Raw genomic sequence first — 23,258 nt, forward strand, 5'->3', positions numbered from 1 at the left:
TTCTGCTGCAGAGGGGCTCCCCATTGGAAGCGCCTCTCACCAGAGCCTCACTCTCCTGAATCTCCCCACATGGGAGTGAAGCGAGTGAGCAGTGGAAGCGGGAAGGTGGGCTCCGGCCAAGCAAAGTGAATTCCAGAGCAGGTGGGGAGGTGTGTCTTCCCTCTTCCCGCCTCACTCCCACTGGACCTTACCCTGAGGTCCCCAGGCCAGCCAAGAAGGCCCTTCCTCCTTGCCTGTATCCTGTTATCTGTATGCACCCCAGAATCTGGAGAGAGGGTGAAACTGGGACACAGAGGTGAGATTTCCACCACACCCCCTCTTCCTTGTCAATGGTGGACACAAGAATCCTGCTTGCCAGCATTTCCTTCTCAGGCTTGAATCTTTGTGTGTGGGTGTGGCTGTCGCGTGGGTGCTGTGTCCTAAGGCTAATGTGCCTGCAGTGTGGTCTGAGAATCCAGGCTGGTCCCTGAACTGTTTCTTACTGTCCAGGAGGAGCTAAGTACAGAAATAGAAGGTAAGCATTTAGAATCTTTTATAGCATTTTGACATTTTCAGGACAACTAAGCATGTGATTGTTTTTCTAGCAATTCAGTTGTATGGTGTTTTACAAAAGTAGCAGCCCATAGCGTGTTGGGTAAAAACCCAAGCTGGTCCTTCTCTACAGATAGTTTAAGAACCACCGTCTTGGGGGCTCCAAGTATCTGTGTGAGCATTTGTGTGCATGCCGAAGTGATGCCTGGATGTGTCAGGGTAGGGGCTGTGCTCACCAGGGTGGCAGCCTGATGTAGAAGAAAGAGCAATGGCCTGGGAGTCAGATCTAGCTTCACCTAAGTCTGGCACCTGCTAGCTGTTTCAGTGTAAGCAACTCACCTCCTGGTGTGAGCCTATTTCCTCTTCTGTAGAACGGCATAATAATGCTGTCTCTAGATACTGCTGGGAAGATTGCAGATGCTTTATGAACAGTAGCTATGCTAGAATATAAGCTTCTTGAGGCCAGGGAATGTGTCTTACTCATCTTTATGGTCACAGGTGCCTCCCACTCAATAAACAACAGCTGAATGAATAAATGACAGTACCCTTGGGCGGGAGGGAGGGATGTTGTGTTTCCTGGCTCAGGGCTCTGAAAGAAAGGGTGAGTGGAGGGTGGAGATGAGTGCCTCATCTACTTGAGACTTCCCCCGGAGGGGCAGGTGTGTTTCCTCTGCTTGCCACCAGCTGTATACATTCTGGTTGCAAGGAAAGGTCTGGCTGGGGGCTCTGGCTGGGAGCTCGGAGCCATGGCAGTGCTCCTTTCTCTCCTTCCCTTCCCCTGTTCTCTTTCTGCTCCACCTCCACTTGCTCCACACTCTCCTCCTTGTCGCCAGCCCGGGTTCATCCTGCCCTCTCCTGCTTTCTACTTGTATTCCTTACACTCTCTGCTCCCCCTCCCCCACCCCAGGCCCTCATTTCCCTTTCTTCATTTTCTCCCTCACTCACTGTCTCCTCTCTCCTCTTCATCAACCCCATGAGATTGCTGTTTCCCTCATGTCATATCCCACCTGAATGATTTCTGCTCAATCCTCACACTACCTGTACTATTTACTTAATACTGTATTTTCTTGTAAATTTTCTCACTTTTCAAACCTAGATTCATCTTAAGCAGCAATAGTGGTGAAAGCATGGATTTGAAGTGTTATGCGGTCCCTAAACCTTCTTTAAATAAACAGTTACAACTGAAACGTGTATTCGTACACAGTATCTCAAGGAGCAGGCGCACCGGGAGGACACTGGGATCACGTGGCCAATTCCCTGGCACTGCGCTCACCTGTAACTGCGAGTCCCCCCTCTTCTTCCCTTCCCCCGGGGGCCTCCCCAGGACTCCGTGGAGCTCTGGAGCCAGGACACTTACATGTTGAAGAGGTTGAGGCCGATGCGGTAGAGCCGCTTGCGCAGCGTGTCGGTGGAGAGCGTGGGCGACTTGCAGCTGGCCGGGTTCTCGCAGTGGTAGCGCGGCAGGCTCAGGATCATGGCCTGCAGGGCTTCCTTGGAGGCCGAGGCTGACACTTCCGAGCCCGACTTGGCGGACTTGGTGGACGTGCTGCTGCTGCTCAGCTGCTCTAAATGGTCGCCGGCCTCAGCCTCGGCCGCTTTCCCCGCCTCCCCTGCCTCCTCTTCCTCCTCGGCCTCCTCTGCCTCCGCGGCCTCGGGCGCGGCCTCCTCCACCACCACCTCCGCCGGCCCAGGTCGGTTGGCTCGCAGGACCCCGTCAGCTCCGGCCTCTGCGCACGTGTTCTCGGCGGACGCGTCCCCCTCCCCCGCTGTGGTGACCCCCGGGGCCTCCTGTCCCCGGGCATCGCCTGGCTCGGCTTTGCCGCTGGTGGACTCTGCTGGGGTCTGGGCCGTCTGGGCGCCCAGACAGTTGGCCACCGACAGAGCCGTGGAGGAGGAGACAGAGATGTTCTGGTTGGCGATCTGCACGGTGACATCTCGGAAAGCCATCATGAGGGTGCTGCTGTGGCCCTGGGGCAGGCCGGCGGCCTCGGTGGCCTCTTCCCCTGGCCCCGGGTGGGCACTGTCGGTCTCCCGCAGCTCCTCCAGGCCTGGAGGCCCGGCGCCCGCGTGCAGGGCCTGGTGGATCTGGTAAGCGCCGCTCTCCTGCAGGGAGCACATGGTTTTGAGGCTCCAGGTGCTGAGGGCGTCGTCGATGGACTTGGCCAGGGACTGCACCTGCTCGGTGAAGGAGTCCTCCAGCTCGGTGAGCGTGCCCGCGAAGGTGGGCGGCAGGGAGGGCGAGCGCACCAGCGGCAGCCCCATGAGGCCGTAGCCCTCCATGAGCGCCTTCTCGGCCGCCAGGCTCTCGGCCGTGGGCGCCCGCACCTTGCGCAGGGAGATCCGCCGCGGCAGGCGGCTCTCCAGCAGCGAGTTGCGGATCTTCTCGAAGTTCTTGCTGAGCTGGTACTGGCGGAAGGCGGTTTGGATGGTGCAAGCGGCGCGCCGGGACACCAGGTGGCCTCCGTACTTGTGTTCTAGCATTTCAATCTGCAAGGAGGACGGAGAGGAGGAAGCGCGGTTAGGGAAGGCGTGCTATACAGCTCCTCCGGAAGGCGAAAGGCGGTGCTGGTGGCTGTCCGGCAGCGCCGAGGAACGCACAGCTGGGGGTTGGGGGGCACTGAGGGGCTCGAGTCGAACACTCCTAGCCTGTCAAGGCCTGAGATACCAGGTCCTTGGCAAGACCCCCAGAGGTGTGGGGTGTGGGATGTGGGATGTGGGATTGGATTGCGGGCTTGGTAAGGCCTCAGGGCAGGGGAGACAGGTGCTGCTGATGGTAGTCAGATACTGCTGCTGTGGGGGCGACTTTAGAATGTTCGTATCAGAGACGCATATGGACGTAGTTACGGATGAAATGCGCGATATCTTGAATTTGTATTGAAATACTCTGTCAAAAAAAGTGGAAGGGTTGTATGAAACAATATTGATAAAATAGTTGGATGGGTGGAAACTAGACTATTGGTGGTGAACACGTCGCAGCTTATTACAGAAACTGAAATATAATAATGTACACTTGAAATTTACACAATGTTATAAGCCAATGGGACCTCAATAAAATAATTTTTAAAAAATAGTTGGAGCTGGGTGATGGTTATATGGGAGTTTATTACACTATTCTTTCTACTGTCGTGTACATTTAAAAATGATAAAAAATGCTTAAGAAGTTGTTGCTATTCCGTTCACCTGTGTTGCCTCTCAGCATTCATGTCACTGCATTGGGGTAGTTCCAGGGGGCTTTATCATCTCTGTGTTCCCGGTACCCAGCCCAAGGGCTGGCACAGGGTAGGTGCTCAATAAATGTGAATTTAATAAAAAGGTGGATGGGTGATGGATGGCTGTGTCAAGAGCAGGAGCCCCTCTAGGCTGCCATGCTCCACAATTCGAGTGCCCTCTGTTCTCAACAATGGGAGCTGTACAACCAGGGCAGGGCTTGGGGGGCTGGCTGGGGGGGGGGATGGGAGGGCATGTTACCTCATCTGGGCGGGTCTGAACTCAGGATGTGGAGCCAGTTTGTCTTCAAGGCCCTTACTCACCTCCTCTCAGTCTGTCTCCCTGTCTGTGGTCTTTTGTCCTCCTTGGGTTGCTGTGCTCTCACTTTTTCTCCCTTATCAATACCTCTCAGGAAAGGACTAGAAAGACATTCTCCCTGAGGTGTGGTATGAATAACCAATAACATTTAACAATGCCCCTTCCTGGAGGTTTTTGTATTTAAATAACAGATGAGGCCTATGGTAAGGGGATGGACATAGCGGTATTGCTGTGGGCTCCAATCGTCCTCAGGGAAGTTTGGGAAATGAGGAAGTGTTCCTGGGCCCTGAAATTGTGTCCTGTTCACAGCCATACTCTGCACTGACATACAGTGTCATTCCTGAACTAAGAATCAGGATGGCTGGGCTGAGATGAACAATTTGAGCCAAGAACAACATCATTGCTCATGTTCCCCCGGGGTCATGAGTGGGGAGGGGTACAGATGGGCCCAATTTCATTCTCCAACACAAGGAACCTCCACTCTGCTCCCTGCTCCACCCTACACACCAGGGACCACAGCTGGAGTGGCTGCCTCCCCACAACCCCAGCAATGCCCTCTGCTCCCTCCCTGTGGGTGCCCCACAGCTGGACCAGCAGAGACACCCTCCTAGCCCAGGAGATGGCACAGATACAATCCGCATCCCCAGGGACAGTCCCAGGTAAAATGGGATGTCCTCAATCTTGTCTTCAGCTCTCTTAGTCTTGCCTTTCAGCGCCCTTCCCCATCCTGAAAGCTAGTGCTTTCTCTCCCCACATCCAACCCTCCTCTCCAAAGATAGTTGGGGAACTTATTCATATTAAAGTTTGAATGGCCAAAAAGGCTTCCTATATGACTCCTTCCACAATATTTTCATTTCACAAGGTACAAGGCCTTAAGCAGAAGGCGGGAAGTTCTCCTGGTCCTCATGATCCTCATACCATAGGCCTTCAGGCTACTTTCAAGAATCATACCAAGTGTATTTGTTATTTACTGCTGCAGAACAAATTACCACAAATTTAGCGGCTTAGAAGAACCCGCATGTGTTTCCTCACAGTTCTACAGGTCAGCAGCCTGGGCATATCTCAACCGGGTTCTCTCCTCAGGATCTCACCAGGCTGAAATCGGGTGTCAGTCTCATGTGAAGGCTCAGGGTCTTCTTCCAAGCTCACTGTTGTTGGCAGAATTCAGCTCCTTGAGATTATAAGACTGGGGACCTCAGTTATCAGACCCTCGGCCACATGGCATCTTCACAACGTGGTTATTTGCCCCTTCAAGGCTGACAGGAGAGTGTCTCTCTGATGCTTCACCTTCTTTTAAAGGGTTCACCTGATTAGTTCAGGCCCCCAGGCTGGGTGCCCTTTTGCTTGATGCAGCATTGACTGATTGGTGACCTAATCATAGGAGCAATGTCCCCTCTAGTCTCTAGTCCCGCACACATCTGGAGGTGGGGGGATCTTGCAGTGTGCACACACAAAGGGGCAGGCATCTTGGGAGCCCTCTGAGAGTTCTGCCTGCCACACCCTTTGGACAGTTGCGTACGGGGTCTCTATCCAGATACACCCTCGTGTACCCAGGAGCTCCAGAGAAACAGATGTCTACCCCTGAGGCATTCTGTTCCTGCTTTTGCAGAAGTCACCCCAGAAGGGATAGCGCACTGTAGCTCTGCTGGTTCTCCCTGCGGGACTCCGGCAGGTTCCCTGAGGCTGGAATGGAGATTGGCCTTGGCTCAGGCGGGAAAGTCCTCAACGGGAAGTGTAGAGTGAGGGGAACTGACCACTTCACTGCCTCCTTCTCTCTCCATTTCTATCTCCCTTTTACCCCTCCCCAGCCACCATGAGAAACTGACACTGTGCAGGAATTCACATCTCCTTCCTACCTGGCCTATTTATACTTATAGGGAAATCCTGGGCCCAAGAGCATTCTTTATAGGTTATGAGATGCTATCGGCAACAGAGGGAAGGTATGAAATCCCACTGCCTGAGATGTCTCCAAAATGATAAAGAGGTCCATCCCCCTGGCATAGTATCACCCTGCTTGGAGGCAGAAGGCTGGCTAAGACAACCCAAGGAGACCTCTTCTGCCAGCCCACATCCATGCTTCACCCAAGCAGAGAAGAAAGCCAGCTTTTAAATTCTTAAATCTGTTCCATCAAGTCCTCCACTGGAATGTAAGCCCCACAAAGCAGAGACTTTGCCTGACATGTTCACTGCTTTATCCCCGGTGCTTGGAGAGTGCCCAGCACAGAGTAGGCCTTCAAGGAATACTTATTGGATAAAGAACTACTTCCAAAGTCACCTTTGTGACTCTTAAAGACCTTCCTAATCTCACCTGTAATTTTCCTCTCCTGGGGCTGATGATCTTACCCTCTCTTGCCTCCTTTGTAAGTTCCCTTCATCCTCTAGTCTCTCTTTTACTTGCGTTTCCAACCTCCATGCCAACATTGGCCCCTTTCCACAGCCTACAGGCCCTCTTAGATATTCCCAGGCCGAGACACAACTCTGCTTGGCTTCCCTGCTCTGGCCCACTAGCCCAATCTCTTTCTGTTCCCACCAAACTTCTTGGAGGACTTGTCTACACCCTCTGCCTCACTCCATGAGCAAACACCCACCTGCCGATCCACCCCCGCAGGCCCTGACCCCTCACAGTCTGCCTCTCCCACCAGTCTTCTAAAATGACTCTCAGGAAGGTCACCAATGACCCTTAATCACTACATCCAATGGCCCATCCTCAACCTTGCCCCTCCCTCCTTTCTACAGCTCTTGACATCTTTATCACCTTAAAACTCTGTCCTCAGCTCTCATGGCCCAGTCTATCTTGGTTTTCCTGTCTCCACGCAGCTCTTTAATCCTATATTCTCACCAGAAAATCCCCAAGTATGCTAGTTACAAGTCATACATGTGACAACTTCCATTCCCCAGACACATTCATGTTATTTTCCCAAGCACTTCTGGACATCATCCACGACTTCCATGTTGGAAGTCATTAGAGCAGCCCCTGGTAGCTGATAATTAACAACTAATTAAGAGGGTACCTATGTCAGGCAGAGCCTTTGTAGCAACTCTAAAGATGTTCCACAGGCTAATAGCTTCTTCCTTCTTGTCTGAGAACCTTGTCACTGTCATAATTCACTCTAATGGGTTGATGAGCAATCCATAGGGGAAATACCCAGTCCTAAATCTACCTCCTTCCCGCTGGTTGATCTTGGACAAGTTTCTAAACATCTCTGACTCTCAGTTTTCTTATCTGTCAAATGAGGCTAATCCTGCTGACGCTGTAGCTTGTTGCGAGGATTAAACTATTTCATATAGCACCTGGCACATAGTAGGTGTCCAGTAAGTGGTAGCTATTTGAGGACATGATGACTCCGTGAATGACTGTCAAGTCTCCATTCCTGGCCTTGATTCTGGACCTGCATTTCCCACAGCCTGTGGGTTCCTCTGTCTGTCTATACAAAGCCGTTTTCTTTCCCCACCTCACTCAAACCAGCTTTTAAGGACTTCCTTATTTGCCTAACAAGACCTTGGCTGTGATGCCATCCAGCCTGGGAACCCTGCATTTGTCCTTGGGTGCTCCTTTGCCCCATCCTCTGCATTTGTCAGCCTCAAAGTCCTATAGCCACCCCCCTCCCCCCCCGCATACCTTTTGCTATCACCATGACCGTTCCACCAGACTGTCAGCACGCGGGGCTCTCTTTTACTCCCCACTTGGACCACTCTGGCAGGCTCCTCACCGCCTCTCTGCTTCCTTCTCACCCCTGCCATCCACCTTTACTATAGTACCCTGATCTGGTCAGCGCTTCCCAAGAGCAGATGTGTTTACAGGCCGTCTGTTGCTGGAGGCCATTGCCCAAAAGAAGTATAAATGCTTCCTCCTGGCATTCTGATGCTGAGCAATCTGGTCCGGCCCACCTCCCAGCCTCTACTGCGGCACAGAGTCCATGTAACACAACAGAAGCCTTTCCAATCCGCCAACCAGACGGGTCTCCCCACCTTGGGCCCCCAGAGAGAATGTTGTTTCATGCTTCTCTTTGACATTCAGTTTTCTCCACAAATCTCTATGATATTTATCTAACCCATCCTTCCCTCCCCTGCCGCTCTCCCAGACTCCAACAGGGCACAAGTTATTTGAGGCCTCAGATATGTCTTAGTCATCATCTGGTTCATGTAGAGCACCCAGCACAGAGCCTGGCACCGAGCACCTGCTCACGAAGGTACTGGAATTCAGTTGGATCTTCAGCATTTTTCCAATTCATTTAACACAATCATCTCCCATTTATTCCAGCCTTGTGCCTGCTGCACCCAGAGCCTGCAATATCCCCAACTGCATCCTTTGCAGCCCACCCTCAGTGCTCTATCAGCACCCACAGACTGTCCCTCACAGGCAGGGTAGTATTATCTGTCTCTGCATCCCTGGTGCCCAGCGCTGAGCCAGATCCATGGCTGGGGCTTAATAAATGTTTGCCGACATGAACTAAATGGAACTCTCTTATGCCCCAGGGGAAATAAAAATCCAGACTCTCCCCAGACCTGGGCTTGGAGTCAAATGCTGCCTCTCTCCCTCTGCCGTGCATTCCCCTTCCCCCACTCTCAGAGGGCCCCAGGTCAGCTCCATCCACCCCAGCCAGGCCCTCCCATCCACCCTAACCCTGTTCTTAACCAGGACGAGGTCAGAGAGCTGAGAGAGATGGATGTGGGAGGGGACGATGGCCCCTGGGAGTGAGGGGTCTCTGGGCCCAGTGGCCAAGGAGCAGCTCTGCTCACTTCTCTCTAAACCCCATGAATCATGGGTAATTGCGGCCTCGCCTCCTCCCAAGAGAGCAATCTCTCAGCTTCTGCCAGAAGAAGCAGTGGAGGGGGCTGAGGGGACTCTGTCTCTCTAATGAGCCTCTCAGTGTTAATTAGAACATGCTCCCTCTTTTCAGGTTGCTGCAGCGGCTGAACCTGATGAGGGCTGCTGAGAGACAGCCGCCAAGTCGGGGGAGGGGGGGAAGAGCGGCTGGCTGTGGGGCCACAGTGCTGAGGAACCTGGGGGAGTTGGCCCGGGGGGGCTTTCAAATGTAAGCAAGGATTTCCTCTGATCCAAGATTTCTCAACTGAGCACATTAAAGCATTACATGGTGTCAGCCTGCAGAACTGGGCAAGGGAAACCTCACGTGAGGCTGAGGAGCAGAGTCTGGGGAAGGGTGAGGAGCTTTGGAGATGCTGGGGGGCCCACAGGAGAGGTCAGCCTGCACTGGGCAGGGCTGTGACGCCTGTGTCTTCTCTGTGCGCCCACCTCCATGCCCACTGTCCAAAATACAGAAAGCGCTCAAGATAGCAGGGCACTGAGGCCTTGGGAACCTCTCCTGAGTACAGCCAGGTAGCCGACAGGATACTACAGCTCGGCTCCTCCTCTGTCACAGAGACTGCCTCAGGTCGAGCTGCTCCAGGAAGCCTGCTTCGAACCCCAGGTTGGGCTGCTTGCCCTCTCCAGGGCCCCCATAGTGCCCTGTGCACTGCTTCCATGGAGAAGGTGCTGGGTTAAAATCATGGGCTTTGGGTCCAAGTCTTGGCTGCACCGGGGATGCATACCTAGGAATGTGTCCTTGGGTAAGTTCTTAATATCATTAAGTCTGTTTTCTCATTCCTAAAATGGGGATAGCAACAGTACCTCTCTCACAGAGAATCATGCAGATCTGGGGAGACGATGCGTGCACAGTGTTTAGCATTGTGCCCAACACTCAGTTAATGCTGCTGGTGCTCACTAGTGCTGGGTAGCTGTCAGCGCCCACTGCTGGAATGTGAGCTCCCTGAGGACCGGGGCTGTGTCCTGCATCGTGGTGTCCCCCGGCCTTGCACAGGGCCAGGACAGAGCAGCTGTGCAATACTGCCCCCTGAGCTGAAAGCAGCTGAGCAGACGGTCAGCCCCTGCTGTGACTTGCCTTCGCCACCATTGCCACCATCGTCTGTCGGCTGGCCCTCTGCTGCCCTCCCCATCTGTGGTACAAATCTCACTCTCGGAGTGGGAAGAAGCCTTGGATACACTCCTGTACAACCTCTCGTTTCACAAATGAGGAAACCGAAGCCCAGAGGGTTGAAAACATAGCCGCCACTTCTCCCCTTGAGAGGCACCCCACGGTGAGGCTGGACTCTGAGGCTTTGGGTATGGGAGAAACGTGGGGAAGGGGCTGCTCTCCAGAAGGGAACATGGTTTCCACCCAGGACCCTGACTTGGGGAGCAAGACCTGGATGCTACTGACTGCAGCTCCATGTTCCCCGGCGTGGACAGCACAAAGAGCTTTGCAATTTGGACATCCCAGCTGGGCTCCAATGGGCTGCTTCCCCACCGTGACAGAGAACAGGATACAAACTGCCTGGAGAACCTGCATAAATCACTCCTGGAAATGACTAGGAAATCACTTCTGTGCCCTCTATATCCTTGCCACAGACGCTTCCCTAAAGGGCCCCCCAAGGGGATCTGCATGTTCCCTCCCTGTTCCCCAAGGCTGTAGCCTCAAGGATCACTGTGAGGTGAAGTGAGAGAGTTGAGGGCAGAGGGAGCTGAGGATGAGAGAAGCTGTCAGGAGGACCTGCTCTCTGTGCGACTATGGGCAGGGGCTGAGGAAGGAGCCAGCAGGTGCATGGGGCCGGGGAGAACAGGGAAGCCTGGGCGGGCCTGACTCATTCATTCGTTCATTTGTTTGTTCTTTCGTTCATGTGTTCCTCCGATATCGAGCATTCCTAGGCACCAGAGACTGTGCTGGGTGCAAGAAAACAATGGTGGGCAGGAGCAGAGCAGCACCCAGTGCACAGTACCATGGAGTACTTTGCTCCTCACACAGACTTTGAAGTGAATGGCACCCCTGGAGGTTGCACAACCTGCTCGACTCTGTGGCAGCCCTGGGAACAACATGGTCCTGCCCGTGTGAGTGGGACCACCACCAGAATGGCACAGAGTCAGCCATGGGGCACTCAGTGAAAGCACACAGCCAGGTTCGGGGATACCTGAGTGTGAGGAGAGATCACCCAGGCAAAGCATGATTGGGGGACTTGTGGGAGAATTCCCAAAAGAGGAAATAAAATATGTGAAGGCCCAGAGGCAATGGACGGCATGGAGATTTGGGGAAAGGCAAATAGGAATGGCTGGAACACTGAGGGGGATCAAGGCAGGATGTGGGCTGGTAGAAGAGCCTGGAGAAGTCCATCCTGCACACGATGGGGAGCCCTGGAAGGCTCTCACACAGGGCAACACCGTGATCAGATGTGCTCTTTATAAGGGGATTCAGCAGCAGAGCGGAGATCCAGTTGGAAGAGGCCCAGCTGAAAGCAGGGGAACCTGCAGGAGGTTCCTGAAGGGCACTGGCCAGAGATGATGGTGGCCTGGACTAAGGTGGGGGCAGTGGGGTTGGCAGGAGAGGTGGGATTTGGGAAATTGTTAAAAGGTAGCATCAGTGGGGTTTGGGGATGGAGCAGATGCGGGGGAGAGAGAGGAGCCACAGAAAATGCCTGGGATTCTGGACTGGCTGATGGAACGGGCCTGGCAGGTTGGTGGAGTGGGGAGATAATGGTTGTCCAAGATTCCTTCTGGTCCAAGGACTACAGGATCTGTGTGACTGGCAGGGATCACAGGATCAGAATACCAAATTCTAGGGGCCGGCCCCAAGGCCAAGTGGTTAAGTTCCCACACTCCGCTTCGGTGGCCCCGGGCTTCACTGTTCCCGATACTGGGTGAGGACCTAGCACCACTCATCGAGCCACAATGAGGCGCATAGCAGAACTAGAAGGACCTACCACTGGAATATATACAACTATGTACTGGGGGGTTTGGGGAGAAGAAGAAGAAAAACGAAGATTGGCAACTGATGTTAGCTCAGGGCCAATCTTAAAAAAAAAGAAAAAAAAGAATACCAAATTCTAGCTCTCCAAAGAAACCGAAAGTAGAGTCAGGTCCTGGCCCCAGGCTTCAAGCCCATCCCCATCCCCTTCGGTCTCCCAGTTACTATTTTCCCCTTTTCATCTGTGAAGCAGTTTCTTCACTCCAGGAACCGGGGATATAATGATGAAAAGTCATGCACCTGCCTTCAAGGAGGACTCAAGCCAACGGGAGAGGAGGCTATAGCACTGAAGGGCTATGATAGGGAACACCTGGGTGCTCCTTCGCAGCATCCAAAGCAGCCTTGAGAGGGCAGGGAGAGCTGTCAGGAGGAGGAGGGGGCCCCAAAAGAGTCCTAAAGCAGGAGGCAGAGTAATGGAGGCCAAGTGCAAGACGTGGGGGGAGTACGAACATTAGCAGTAGAGACAAAGGGAACAGCATGTACAAAGCCCCAAAGATATGAGGCAACTGAGGCTCAGAGAAGTTAAGCAACTTGCCCAAGGTCACATAGTTCATTTGCAGAAGAGAAAATAGCAGAGCTTCATCTCTTATAAATGAGTGCCCTGTTTTTAATCACTTTGCTCCAGCCTCTTCAATCCCTTTGTGCCCTTTTCCTCCCACCCCTAGCCTATGCTCAGCCTAGAGAAATACATGAGCCAGGGGAGGTGAGCTGTTCCTCAAGGCTGGGTTTTCTCAGCACCAGGGCTCCTGTCACACTCTCTACCAACCTCACCTTTCCTGCCCCACTCCTGCTGGCCCAATATGCAAACTCATAATTTAGAATTATGTCCACTATAAAAAAGGTCCATAGTACCAATCAGAGTCCTGTACAACTCTCCATATCCTACCTAGTCAGGAGAATTAAACTAACCTCCTGCTGAAGCGTGAGTTTCCTTTGGCATTGTTAGTTGGGTACTCCTTAAACTGAACGGTAACCTATTTGGGGGGCAGGCAAGGACCACGTCTTTTTCTTTTTGGTACCCCATTCCCTTGTTGCTTTGCACATCATAGTTATTAAAAAAATATTCACTCAATGAGCTCTTACTATGTCTGAGACACTCTGCTAGATGCTGGAAGGGTACAGAGAGGAATAAGAGACGGTCTCTGTCCTCAAGGAGCAGAGGCATGTGGAATTGAGAGTCTCTCTCATCTGGGCCAACTGACCACCCACATCACACTGTAGTGTTCCAGATGGACTGTCTTCCAGCCCCTGCATAGGTATTCCCAGTAACGCAGAACTCATTACCTCACAAGCAGGACATTTTATATTTTTAACAACTCTAATTGTTAATTGAGCTAAAAGCTTTCTCTCCATAGTTTTCACACATTAGTACCACTATTTTTGCCTAGAATGATAGAAAATACATCTAATCCCTTTTTCACATGCTTGCTCCTCATATTTAAAACTTGTTTTCATGTCTACAGTTCTCCACATGACTCCAGCCAATCCTGTTTTCCTTCTTAGGAGAGCCTCAGAACCTCTTTAATAAAGCCCCCAGAACCAAGCATGGGCTCCAGAGAGGCCCTGACCAATAAGAAGTGTTGGCTCCTGCCGGCTGCTCCCTTATACTGGGGGCTTTATCTACCCAGCTGAGACGGCTGCTGCACTCACTTCTTTGGCAGCTGCTTCGCGATGTTGATTATCTTGAGTTTACAGTCAACTAAAGCCCTAAGGCCTTTCTCCCAGGACCAAGCCTGCCCATCTTATAATAATGCTGTGGGCTTTTCAAAGCTAAGAGCAGAACTTTAGACTTTTTCCTTATTTCATTTGAACCATCTTTCTGTCCTGATGAGATTTTTTTAAAGTTTTGGATTTTATCATCAAGGTATTAGCTATCCCCTTTTAGCTTTGTGTCATCAGAAAGTAGTGCTTTGTCAAAATGGTTGAACAGGACAGGAGCAAGGACAGCGCCCCACTCACTGTCCCAGGAATGGGCATTGATAGAAAAATCAACATTTTTTTGAGAATTCTGTTTGAGAACAACTTATTTGACTCTATTGTTATCTAATCCACTTCTCACCTTGTCCACATGGATATCATGGGAGATTTTGTCAAATACTTTACTGAAAGCCAGATACTCCACCTACAGCTGGCCAGGATAGCAGCTTGGCATTGACGCCGAAAGAAAGAAATGAGGTTGGTTTGGCTTGACTCAGTCTTAGTGACCGTTCTACTAGCTTCCCTTCCAAAGACTCACTTTGTTGAGTTAAAGAATGTTTTCTTAGAACCTACACATTTTAGAGCTAGAAGGGACCTTGGAGATGATTCAACGACTAATTCACAATTTTGCTGATGAGGAAACCAATGTTCAGAGTGCTTAACTGGAATTCCCAAAGTCAGAGTTAACTAGAGTAAGAACAAGGATTGGACCCCATGTCTACGGCTCCAAGTTCAATGCTCTTTATTAACAATATCAAGTCATGATGTCTTTCTCTAAGCATGTGCACACGCACGGGTGCAAACACACACACTTACAGATCTTTCTTCGGGTCTCTTAGTTGTCAACCAAGACAAACCGTGGAAGATGGAAGCCTAGAACCCATCAATGGGATTTGTTCTCCAATAGAAGAGCTTTGGACTCCCCTAATCTGGGTTAATCTTGGGAATCCTCAGTCTGTCTGGAGGAGACCACTGTCTTTGCACCCCATTTGAGCCTGTGTGTGCCTACTCATGGGGCTTGCCCCTTGGGTGGGCATGTAAGCTGGGCTATCTCTTTTAAACAGTACATGGAGGTAGGGACTTCCCCAAGAACAATGGGCCACTTCCCTAGAGGTTTGTGGGGCAGTTTAGGCTTCCTGCACATGGTGAGAGGAGCAGAGCCCTGGACACACTGCCTAAGGGCCTGGCATTGCAAGGGTGTGACCCCTGCCATGTAAAGGCTGGTTGCCTGAGGAACTGGGCTACATGGAAGCGCAGATTACTTAGCTCAATTTGGGAGAACTAGTGGCAAAAGAGGTGTGCCTGCAGCAGAGATGGGCCCAACTGGGGAGATCCATGGTACCCTGGACAGCTCCCGAAGGCAGGGCCCCTTCACCACCCTTCCCGCCCCCCTTGGAGGCCCTGGGTACCTGTTTATTCTTTAGGTCAAGGGAGAGCTCGTAATCGGAGGCGGCAGGGGCGTGGGAGCAGAGCGCCGTCGCCAGGGCAGGCTGCTGCCGGCCGGGGGAGGCCATGCGGTGGGGGCCAGCCCGCGGGGAGGCACCCCCCGCCCCCGGCCGCTCCTCCTCCTCCTGCAGCTCCTGGGCTTGAGCCTTCGGGACATGGGCACTGGGTCTGCCGGCTGCCACCGCCGCCGCTGCCACCACGGAGTCCTCCATGCCCCCACCGGCCTGGGCGCAGGAGCCATCACTGTGAACGAAAGGCAACGGTGCTCGGTTGGGGGAGGGGACGGAGTGCGTGTGGGCGTGGGAGGGGGCAAACCAGGCACAATGGGCCTTTCTAGGGGTGGGAACCGGTGGGGGTGCCTCCTGCAGCTCCCTCTTGGGAGGAGCTGTCTTGGCAGGGAAGAGCCCCAGGCAAGGAGGAGAACCTGAATGTGGGGAGGGTGTCCTGGGCAGAGGGCAGAAGGAGCTAGGAGCAGAGCTCACAAACTCTGCTTGGAAGCCACATGGCAGAGGGAGTAAGAGTAGGCTGCCTGGGTTCAAATCTGGGCTCCACCTCTTGTTAGCTGTGGGACCCTGAACAGGTTACTTAACCTCACCGTGCCTCTGTTTCCCCATCTGTTAAAGGGGTTTAGTAATAGTACTACCTCATGGGGATATTGGAAGGCTTAAGTTAGTTAAAGTTCTTAAAACAGTGCCTGGCTCGTGGTCCCTGCTATGTATAAGGGTTAACTACTATAGTTATCAGTGGTCTGGCTTCCTGGCCACTGGCTTAAGAAACTGGAAAGAAGCTGATCCATATTGCAGCAGCTTCATCTTTAGACCACCCAAATGAGTCTGGGAAGGAGTAATGCTTATAGGCCTGGCTTGGGCATACAGCCCCTCCAGGGCAGGGGGACTCCAGCTTTCTTGGACTGGGTCTGTGACGAGGAGGGCTCTTGTCCTGCTGGGTTTAGGGAAGCAGCTCTTCTTCCCTGACCCCACCTCTTTCCCCTGGAGCCACCAGCAGGCTGAGCCATAAGCTGCTGCCCCCCTCCTACTCTAAGAAGATATCTGTCAGCTGGAGCCGGCACAGCCCAGCCTGCCCAGGGGTGTCAGTGCACTCGGGCTGCTCCCCTCCTCTGCCAGCCTCAAGTTCTGCCCTCCCTCAAGGCCAAGAGCTGAGCCACCTTCTCCGTGAAGCCTTCCCAGGTGACTCCTGCTTTTACTGCTCCCTCTGCCAGAACACTAGCAGCCATGCTTAGGGAGTCTCTGTCTGTTTCACAGCACAGACTCCAATCCAGGCTCTACCACATGTGGCTTTGGTTAAGTTGCTTTTCCTCTGAGCCCTGCTTTCCTCATCTGTATAATGGAGGGTACTAGTACCTACTGTATGAGGTTGTGGTGAGGGGTAAAGATGGCAGAATATGTAAGGTGCTTAGCACAGTGCCTGGCACAGAGCAAGTGCTCAATAAATGCCAACTCTTACTTCCCCATCTCTCCCCTCCTGGAGGCCAGGGCCCATATTCCATTTTATTCTCTTCCTCCGCTTAATGCTGGGCAAATGATAAGTGCTCAGTGAGCACTTGCTGATCAGTGAATTGGAGAGAATGCAAGGCCACAGGGACGCCCTCTATGGCAGACAGGGGTAGAAGGTCGGGACTGGAAGGGTCCCTAAGGTCATCTCGTCCAGGCTTCCAATCTCCCTTTCTTATAGCTGAGGAGCAGGAGCCCAGGGAGGTGGGGTGGCCCTGGTCAGAGAGCTAGGCAAACTTAGGACTTATTTCTTCCAAGGCTTTGCCTCCATGTAAGATGCCTTGAATCATGCCAGAGAAGAGACCTCTTCCTGTTGCTTCTTCCCAACTTTGGAGCCTCCTGGTGCTAGACTAACCAAGGATGAGATGAAGAATCCTCTCTTCACTCGCCCTCCATCTGTCCTCCCAGCACTGCCCTGTGCCCTCTTGCCCCCAGATAAAGTCCAGCTCATTGACCGGCCCTAGCAACAAGGAGCCTCAAACTCCCTAAGGAAACCTTCCTTGCTACTCCTTATTTCTTTGCTCCATCATTTTTTCTGTGGCTGCCAATCAAGCAGCAGAGTTGGATAAGCTCCAGATAGCTGATGTTTTCTTCACTAGTATCACCAAGAAATTCTTTTTAAGATCTAGCTTCAGCTCCTCTTGCTATCGGACACGCCCATTCTTCCTGCAGGGCACATAGAAATAGTCCTCTCCCTCTCCTGGCACAACCTACCTCCAGGGCCTGGGGGGCAGCATTCGATCTCACCCATCTCTTCTCTGGACTGTCCTCCGTACTGGCGCTCAAGGCCTCTTCCCCCACAAAGAGTTCCAGACTCTTTAGAGAATTGGTGGCTTCTCAGGGCTACGAGCACCTTTACAAATAGCCCTTGCATTCTTTGATTGCTGGAGTGTGCTTGGCAAGAGGTTCTGCAGAGCTGATGCCCCTCCATAGCAGAGCTCAACAATGACGATGGAGGGTGGTGGATAAATACCCCAGCTTCCTCGTCCCTTGGGCAGAACAACTCTGCGGCACATTCCACAGCATCCCCCCAAAGTGCCCAGTGACTGAGCCCCAGTGGGCCAAAGCAGTGACTTCGTCATCAATGAACCTGGATTTCCTTCTCTTCTGTGTCTCAACCCCCACTCCACTAAATCAACACTTCTTGGGGTCACCTTGTCTCAAATAAACTACTTGTGTTAAAATAAAACAAATTTAAAAAATAGCCTTCTTTGTGGGCCACCCCTCTGGATACAGAAAAAGGCTCCAAGGCTTTTTCACCTGAACTCCTTCATAGGGCCTGGGAGTGAGGCGGCCCTCCACTGACATCTCCAGCATGCTCACGCACACGCACGCAATGCTTCTAACTAGCTCTGTGGCTTTGGGTAATTCGTGTCCTCCTCCTTGGTCAGTTTCCTCACCTGTCACTGAGGGGACCTTACTCATCTCTAAGGACCCTTCCAGCTTGGACATTCTGGGAGCTTGGATTCAAGTGCCAAGGCCAGTCCACCAAGGCCCACCAGCTCCAAAGTGCCAGGTTCTCTGGCTGGTGGAACCCACTCTGCCTTTCCCCATGTAGTGCATGGGGGCCTGAGAGACTGTGGCCCTCCCAGGTATCTGATGAAGCTTTGAGAAAGCAACCCTGTCCTTGCCTCCTTCCTTAGACCTCTTCATAGACTCATGTGGTAGAAGGCAGCTATGAGACCCAGGACTGCTGTCATCAATATGGCAAAGTTTAAGGTTATATAGTGGAGGGCAAAGAACACAGGCTCTGGTGTCAGGAAGACCTGGCTTAGAATCCCGGTTCTGCTACCTGCTGTATGACTTTGAGCAAGTTACCTAACCTCCTTGTGGCTCTATTTCCTTATCTGCAAAATGGGCACCCTAATAACTCCTTTGCAGGGTTGCTGTGAGGAATACGTCCAGCTTGCAGAGAACCTAGTACAGCGCCCCACACAGGAGTCCTTGATAAATGGTGATGGCAGTGGGGGTTGTATTCTGAGCTGGAAACCTGCAGCATGGAGTCCCAAAGAAATCCCAAGAAAAATAGCATGGAGAATTCCTACATGGAAGGGGTTCTCAACGTTTAGCCTTCCTCAACCTTCGCAAAACTGAAACATTAGGGTTTTTTTTCATCATACCTCATAGTCTTTTCCAGACCTCTAGACTAACCCCCAGGGTCTTTAGGGAGGGAAGTGAAGATGAGTTGGCTTCCTTGGGGCTTCCTCCCACCCCTGTTCGCCATCCACTGGAGCAATAACACAGTGAAGGGCTTTGGTTTGGGAGTCACCACGTCATGGGATCCATGGCCTTGAAGGAATCTGTGTGTATCCATCACCTACAGCTAGGCCCCTTCGCTGTACCGACCACAGCGTGGGCATGCCCCAGGTGGGCATTTGTCCAGTGACTATTGTGTGGATTTGTGTTTTGGGTATTTTTCAGGGAGCAGTGGAGGCCCTAGTGCTCAGAACCTCTATTTGGTGGCTAAGCATCGACAGGATGTTCCCAGCCTCTGCTTCCCTCTCTGCAACCCATCTATAAAAAAGGTCCAAGGAAAGAGGTTAAATAGTCATCCTAGGCCGTCATAGCTGGAAGGACCCTCTACTTCAATTTAGAGACCATCTACTTCAATCCACAGTCTCTTATGGAACAGGAAGTCCATTGTTCCGGCACCTGGAACATCAATCCTCCTAAGACACAGGCTATGTCCCTTAAGCTTCCGGTGTTTGCTGGCCTGTCCTCACATCATGAAGCTGCCAACCTTAGTGGGTCAGATTTCAGGCAGCCTGGCACTTGGACAGGAATCATGTGGATGGGATTCACTCTATGACCTGCACAGCTTCTTGTAAGCCACTCCCTCAAGCTTCTGGAGGGGCATCTTGGCGACCTTAGCCATCTCGGGTTCCATATCTGGCTGCAGAAGCAGATTCCTTAAATGTCAGCCCACTAGCCTGGGGAAACTTAGGGTAACTGCTGACATAAGGGAGATGCTAGTCACAAGAGTCTTCCCTGGGTTGGGCACCCCTTTGAGAAGGTAAACAGTAGAATGTGGGTGGCACCAAAATGAAAGGGTTCTTAGAAAGCTTTGGTTGTGCCCACATGACATTAGGCTGATACACATCCAGGGGCCCAGGCCATCCACAGAGGTTATCCCATGCATGAGAACACAGAATCTGAGTATGGGAAATGAAAGTCTTTGAGAAATCGGGGGAACAAGCAGTTGCTTGGAGGAATACTACATGTGCCCAGGACCAGAATGACCTGTGTGTTGGAACTGAATATCACATTAAAGGAGGATCACTCATGTGGGAAGCTGGCTGTGCTTAGAAGGACGCGAGGGGCCTGCTGAGCATGCCTGGTCCTGGTGCGTATATGACTCCCCTGGGGTTCCATGACCACTCCAGCCTGTCTATCATCTCTGCTACCAGAGTTGACTTCCTAAAATGTAGATGCTTTAATGTCAATTCTCTGCTCAGAACCATCAGTGACTTCCTGGTACTGCTGGGATAAAGCCTGCCAGTGTGGTACTCAAGAGCATTTGTGATCTTTCCCCAATCTCCCTTTCTAGCCTCATCTCCACCAAGTGACCTGTCCACAGTGTACTCTTCCCAAATCTGCCAAGCCCTCTCAGTCCCCATGCCTCTCACATGACTTCCTTCTACCTTAAAATGCCCTCCTCTCCGTGCTCCTTCCCTTCCACTCATTCCTTTCTCTGCCTTGTCAACTCTCTCAGGACTCACTCAATGCCCCCAAGAAGAGTCAGTCCCACCCTCCAAGGTGCGCTAATAATTCTTGGCACTTGCTTCTATCTCAACAATGACCATCTTGTGCTCTAATTACTCACTGATGTGTCTCTCTCCTCCACTAGACTATGCCATGAACACCTTTTTATCACAGGTGCTTATCACAGTGGGCTGGCCCATAAGGCATGTTTAATAAGTGTTAAATGAATAGATGGATGGATGGGTGTCGTTTAATCTCTACTACTTTCAGAAGGGCAGAGATACTGGAGTGGCCTTGGTGATGCACTACCCAGACCCTCCTTCAAAGAGCGACCTCTTGCCCGGCTCCGGGAGTGCTGTTGGAGACTGCCTTCAGCCGTCAGCCACAGCAGCCCCTTCAGAGATCGTCTCAGCTGCAGAAAGCTACTTGGCCCAAAGTCACAGGCTTCCCAGGGCTGCCTGCATCCGGTGACTGATTGAAGTGGGGATATACAGGCTCACCCATTTGACCGAGTGCCAGGCAAGTCTGATAGGTGATTCTTACTTCAGAGCTTGCTGTGGGATTGGCCAAGGCTTCTGTCGGACCTCTGTCACATTCCACTTCTCCCTTCGCCCCATGCTGCATTTCTGTCCTCCCTTCCAAGGGAGTTGATCCCGGTGCACCCATAGTAAACATTCAGCACCGTGCAATCAGTGCTTCCGGGGAACCCAATCAGCGATGAAGACTAGCGCTTCTTTTCCTGTTTCTTGACAGCCAGGTTTACCCTCATCTCCCTGCCCCCAGACCTGCAGTCTCTCTGGGCTCCACACACCTTTGACAAGGACTCTGGGCTCTCTTCCCAGAAAAATGCACATTATTTCATACATGCCGAATTTTACCTCCATGTTCAGAGCTTTGCAGATGCCACGGACCCAAGCTAAAAACGCCACTCTGGAGAGATGACCATGGGTTATCTGCCACATGCTGAGGCCAGTGCCAAGGGCCGCAGGCAGCTCTAGTGATGCAGAGGAAATATTTGGGGACCACACACCACGGAGCTCTCAGACACTGGCCACCATTATCCTCAACACTGATGGAATCCCGTTCACAGGTGAAAGAGCTTGAGTGGAGCGGGGGGCCCCTGGCTCTGCAGCTCCCTAGCTGGTCATCTTGGGCAGGACACCTAACTTTTCTGCACCTCAGTTTTCTCATTTGCAAAACGGGGGTGTGACTATCTCCTTTCCAAGAGAATGACGAAGAGGAAACACCTCGTAGACGGGTATGCTGGCCACCAAGGGAAATACAGCCCTTCTCTGAGGACTGAGTGAGGAGAGAGGGCACCCGGCAGGACCCCGCATCTGTGCTCACACAGCCCCTCCAGGGAGCTGGCTGGGGCAGTGAGTGTCCTCCCTGGGCTCCCAGGCAGACCCTGCGAAGCCATGTTGCCCATGGCCAGGAGCTGGAGGGGACAGGAGAAACTGAAGAGCTGTGCAAGAGCGAGGAGAGGGGGTGGGCTCTGCTTGGAGACGGGGAGACTCCAGGGAGGGGTCACCTAGGCCCACGCTTCCCTACCAGCGGCCTGGGCACAAAGATGGAGAAGGGAATGAGGGGGAGCCTGGAGGCCCAGCCCCTGAGGGCTAGCTGGTGCTGGTGGTGGCCGGCAGCTGTGGTGGGAGGCGAGGGCTGGTTTCCCATCTGTGCAATGACCAGCGCAGGAATTGCTAGAGAACTTGCCAGGGTTGTTTGAAGGCTGAAGGACTCCTCAGCTGGAAGATTCCCCCAGAGGGCCAGACCAATTACACTAGATTATCCCAAACTCTGTCGGCCTTTCTTAAAGCTTTTCTGGGACAAAGAAACCAGGCATTTTCCAGACAAAAGCTAACAACACGCCTCACATCTCAAGATTTTTCAACCTTTACTAAAATACTGCTTACTCTCCTTTATGTGAATCAACAAAGTGATCTCAGATGGTCAGAACAAAGGCACTGAGCAAGGGAAGCCAAGGGTCCTTCGGGGTCCGGGAGGTACTGGGAGGGCTGAGGTGAGCAGAGGCCAGTGCGAGAGACACACTTGCTCCCTGCTGATTCAAACGTCAGCCTGGAGGATGCTGGGGGAGGCGGTGGAAGAGCACTGGGCTGCGAGCCAGGGTCCCATCTAGCCTCTGCCCTCAGCGTTCTGTGTAACCTTAGCAGTTGCTTCTCTCCGGGCCTCAATTTCCTCATCGTGAAATGGCCAGCCTGAGCAAGATGCTTTGCTATCCGGAAGGAAGGAGAGGCCCAGCTCCCTCCGCCTCGCCTTCCCTCTGCATGGGCCCTGGGCCCACGTGGCGCCATCCCTGCTCGCCCAGCCAGTGGCTGGGCTCTGGCTCCCCTGGCCTCCACACCCAAGGACACAGCCGGAGCCTCCCCTTGCCTCGCTACGTCATTCAATCCGTGCCAGCACCGCCCCCAGCCCGTGGCTCCTTGACCTCCATTGTCCAAGCTGGAAGCAAGTTCTCAGAATAGAAACCCCTGGAGGAGGGCAGCTGTGGCCTTCCGGGCTCCCCCTTGGCAGAGGCTGCCCTGACTTCATGGGCTGTGACAGATGCTTCTCCCCCCATCTCCCAGGGGCCCTGAGAGATGAAGTTATTCTCTCTCCTGTTGGCTCCTTGCAGACTGCAGGCTTTGGGCTCACAGCTGCTCCAAAAGGTGCTGGCTGGTGTGCTTTGTCTGCAGGGGGTTCCTTCTCTGGAAACTTCTCTGGGCTCTGTCCTCCTGGTACCCAGGCCCACACACCCAGGGCGCAGCTCATGTGGACTGTCCCCAGACATCCCACATGGAAGCCTTCTCTGCTTAGCCCACCCCACGGCGAACGTCAACACCTGGGCGTGTCAGAAGCTGGTGGGCTCCAGGGAGGCCTTATCCAGAAGCTTCCTCAGGACGCCTCCCTCAAAAGCATTGACTTTTTCCCTAAGGCATAATTTCTGAAGCTCTGAGTTTGAGATGCTAAGAGAAGCTTATCAGGAGGTAATAAGGGCTGGGAGGCAGCAGAGTTTAACGAGTATGAGATTAAGAACCAGACGAGACCAACCGTG

The 23,258-nt window shown here is 52.7% G+C and overlaps 1 protein-coding gene across 5 annotated transcripts in view; it reads right to left on the bottom strand.

The window, feature by feature from the left end:
* Positions 1-23,258, bottom strand: part of IQSEC3 (IQ motif and Sec7 domain ArfGEF 3) — a 114,266-nt gene that overhangs the window by 39,057 nt on the left and 51,951 nt on the right. For all 5 annotated transcript variants that reach the window (XR_006518539.2, XR_006518540.2, XR_011496944.1 and 2 more), the window contains exons 3-4: positions 14,957-15,236; positions 1,889-3,018 (exon numbers count right to left, since the gene is read on the bottom strand). Coding sequence is in view for 2 of the 5 variants with exons in the window: in XM_044756444.2 (XP_044612379.1) it covers positions 1,889-3,018; positions 14,957-15,236 (1,410 nt within the window). In the remaining 3 variants the exon portion in view is untranslated. The remainder of the gene's footprint in view (positions 1-1,888; positions 3,019-14,956; positions 15,237-23,258) is intronic.

The sequence above is a fragment of the Equus asinus genome, chromosome 22, assembly GCF_041296235.1.
Source record: "Equus asinus isolate D_3611 breed Donkey chromosome 22, EquAss-T2T_v2, whole genome shotgun sequence".
Classification (NCBI taxonomy): domain Eukaryota; kingdom Metazoa; phylum Chordata; class Mammalia; order Perissodactyla; family Equidae; genus Equus; species Equus asinus.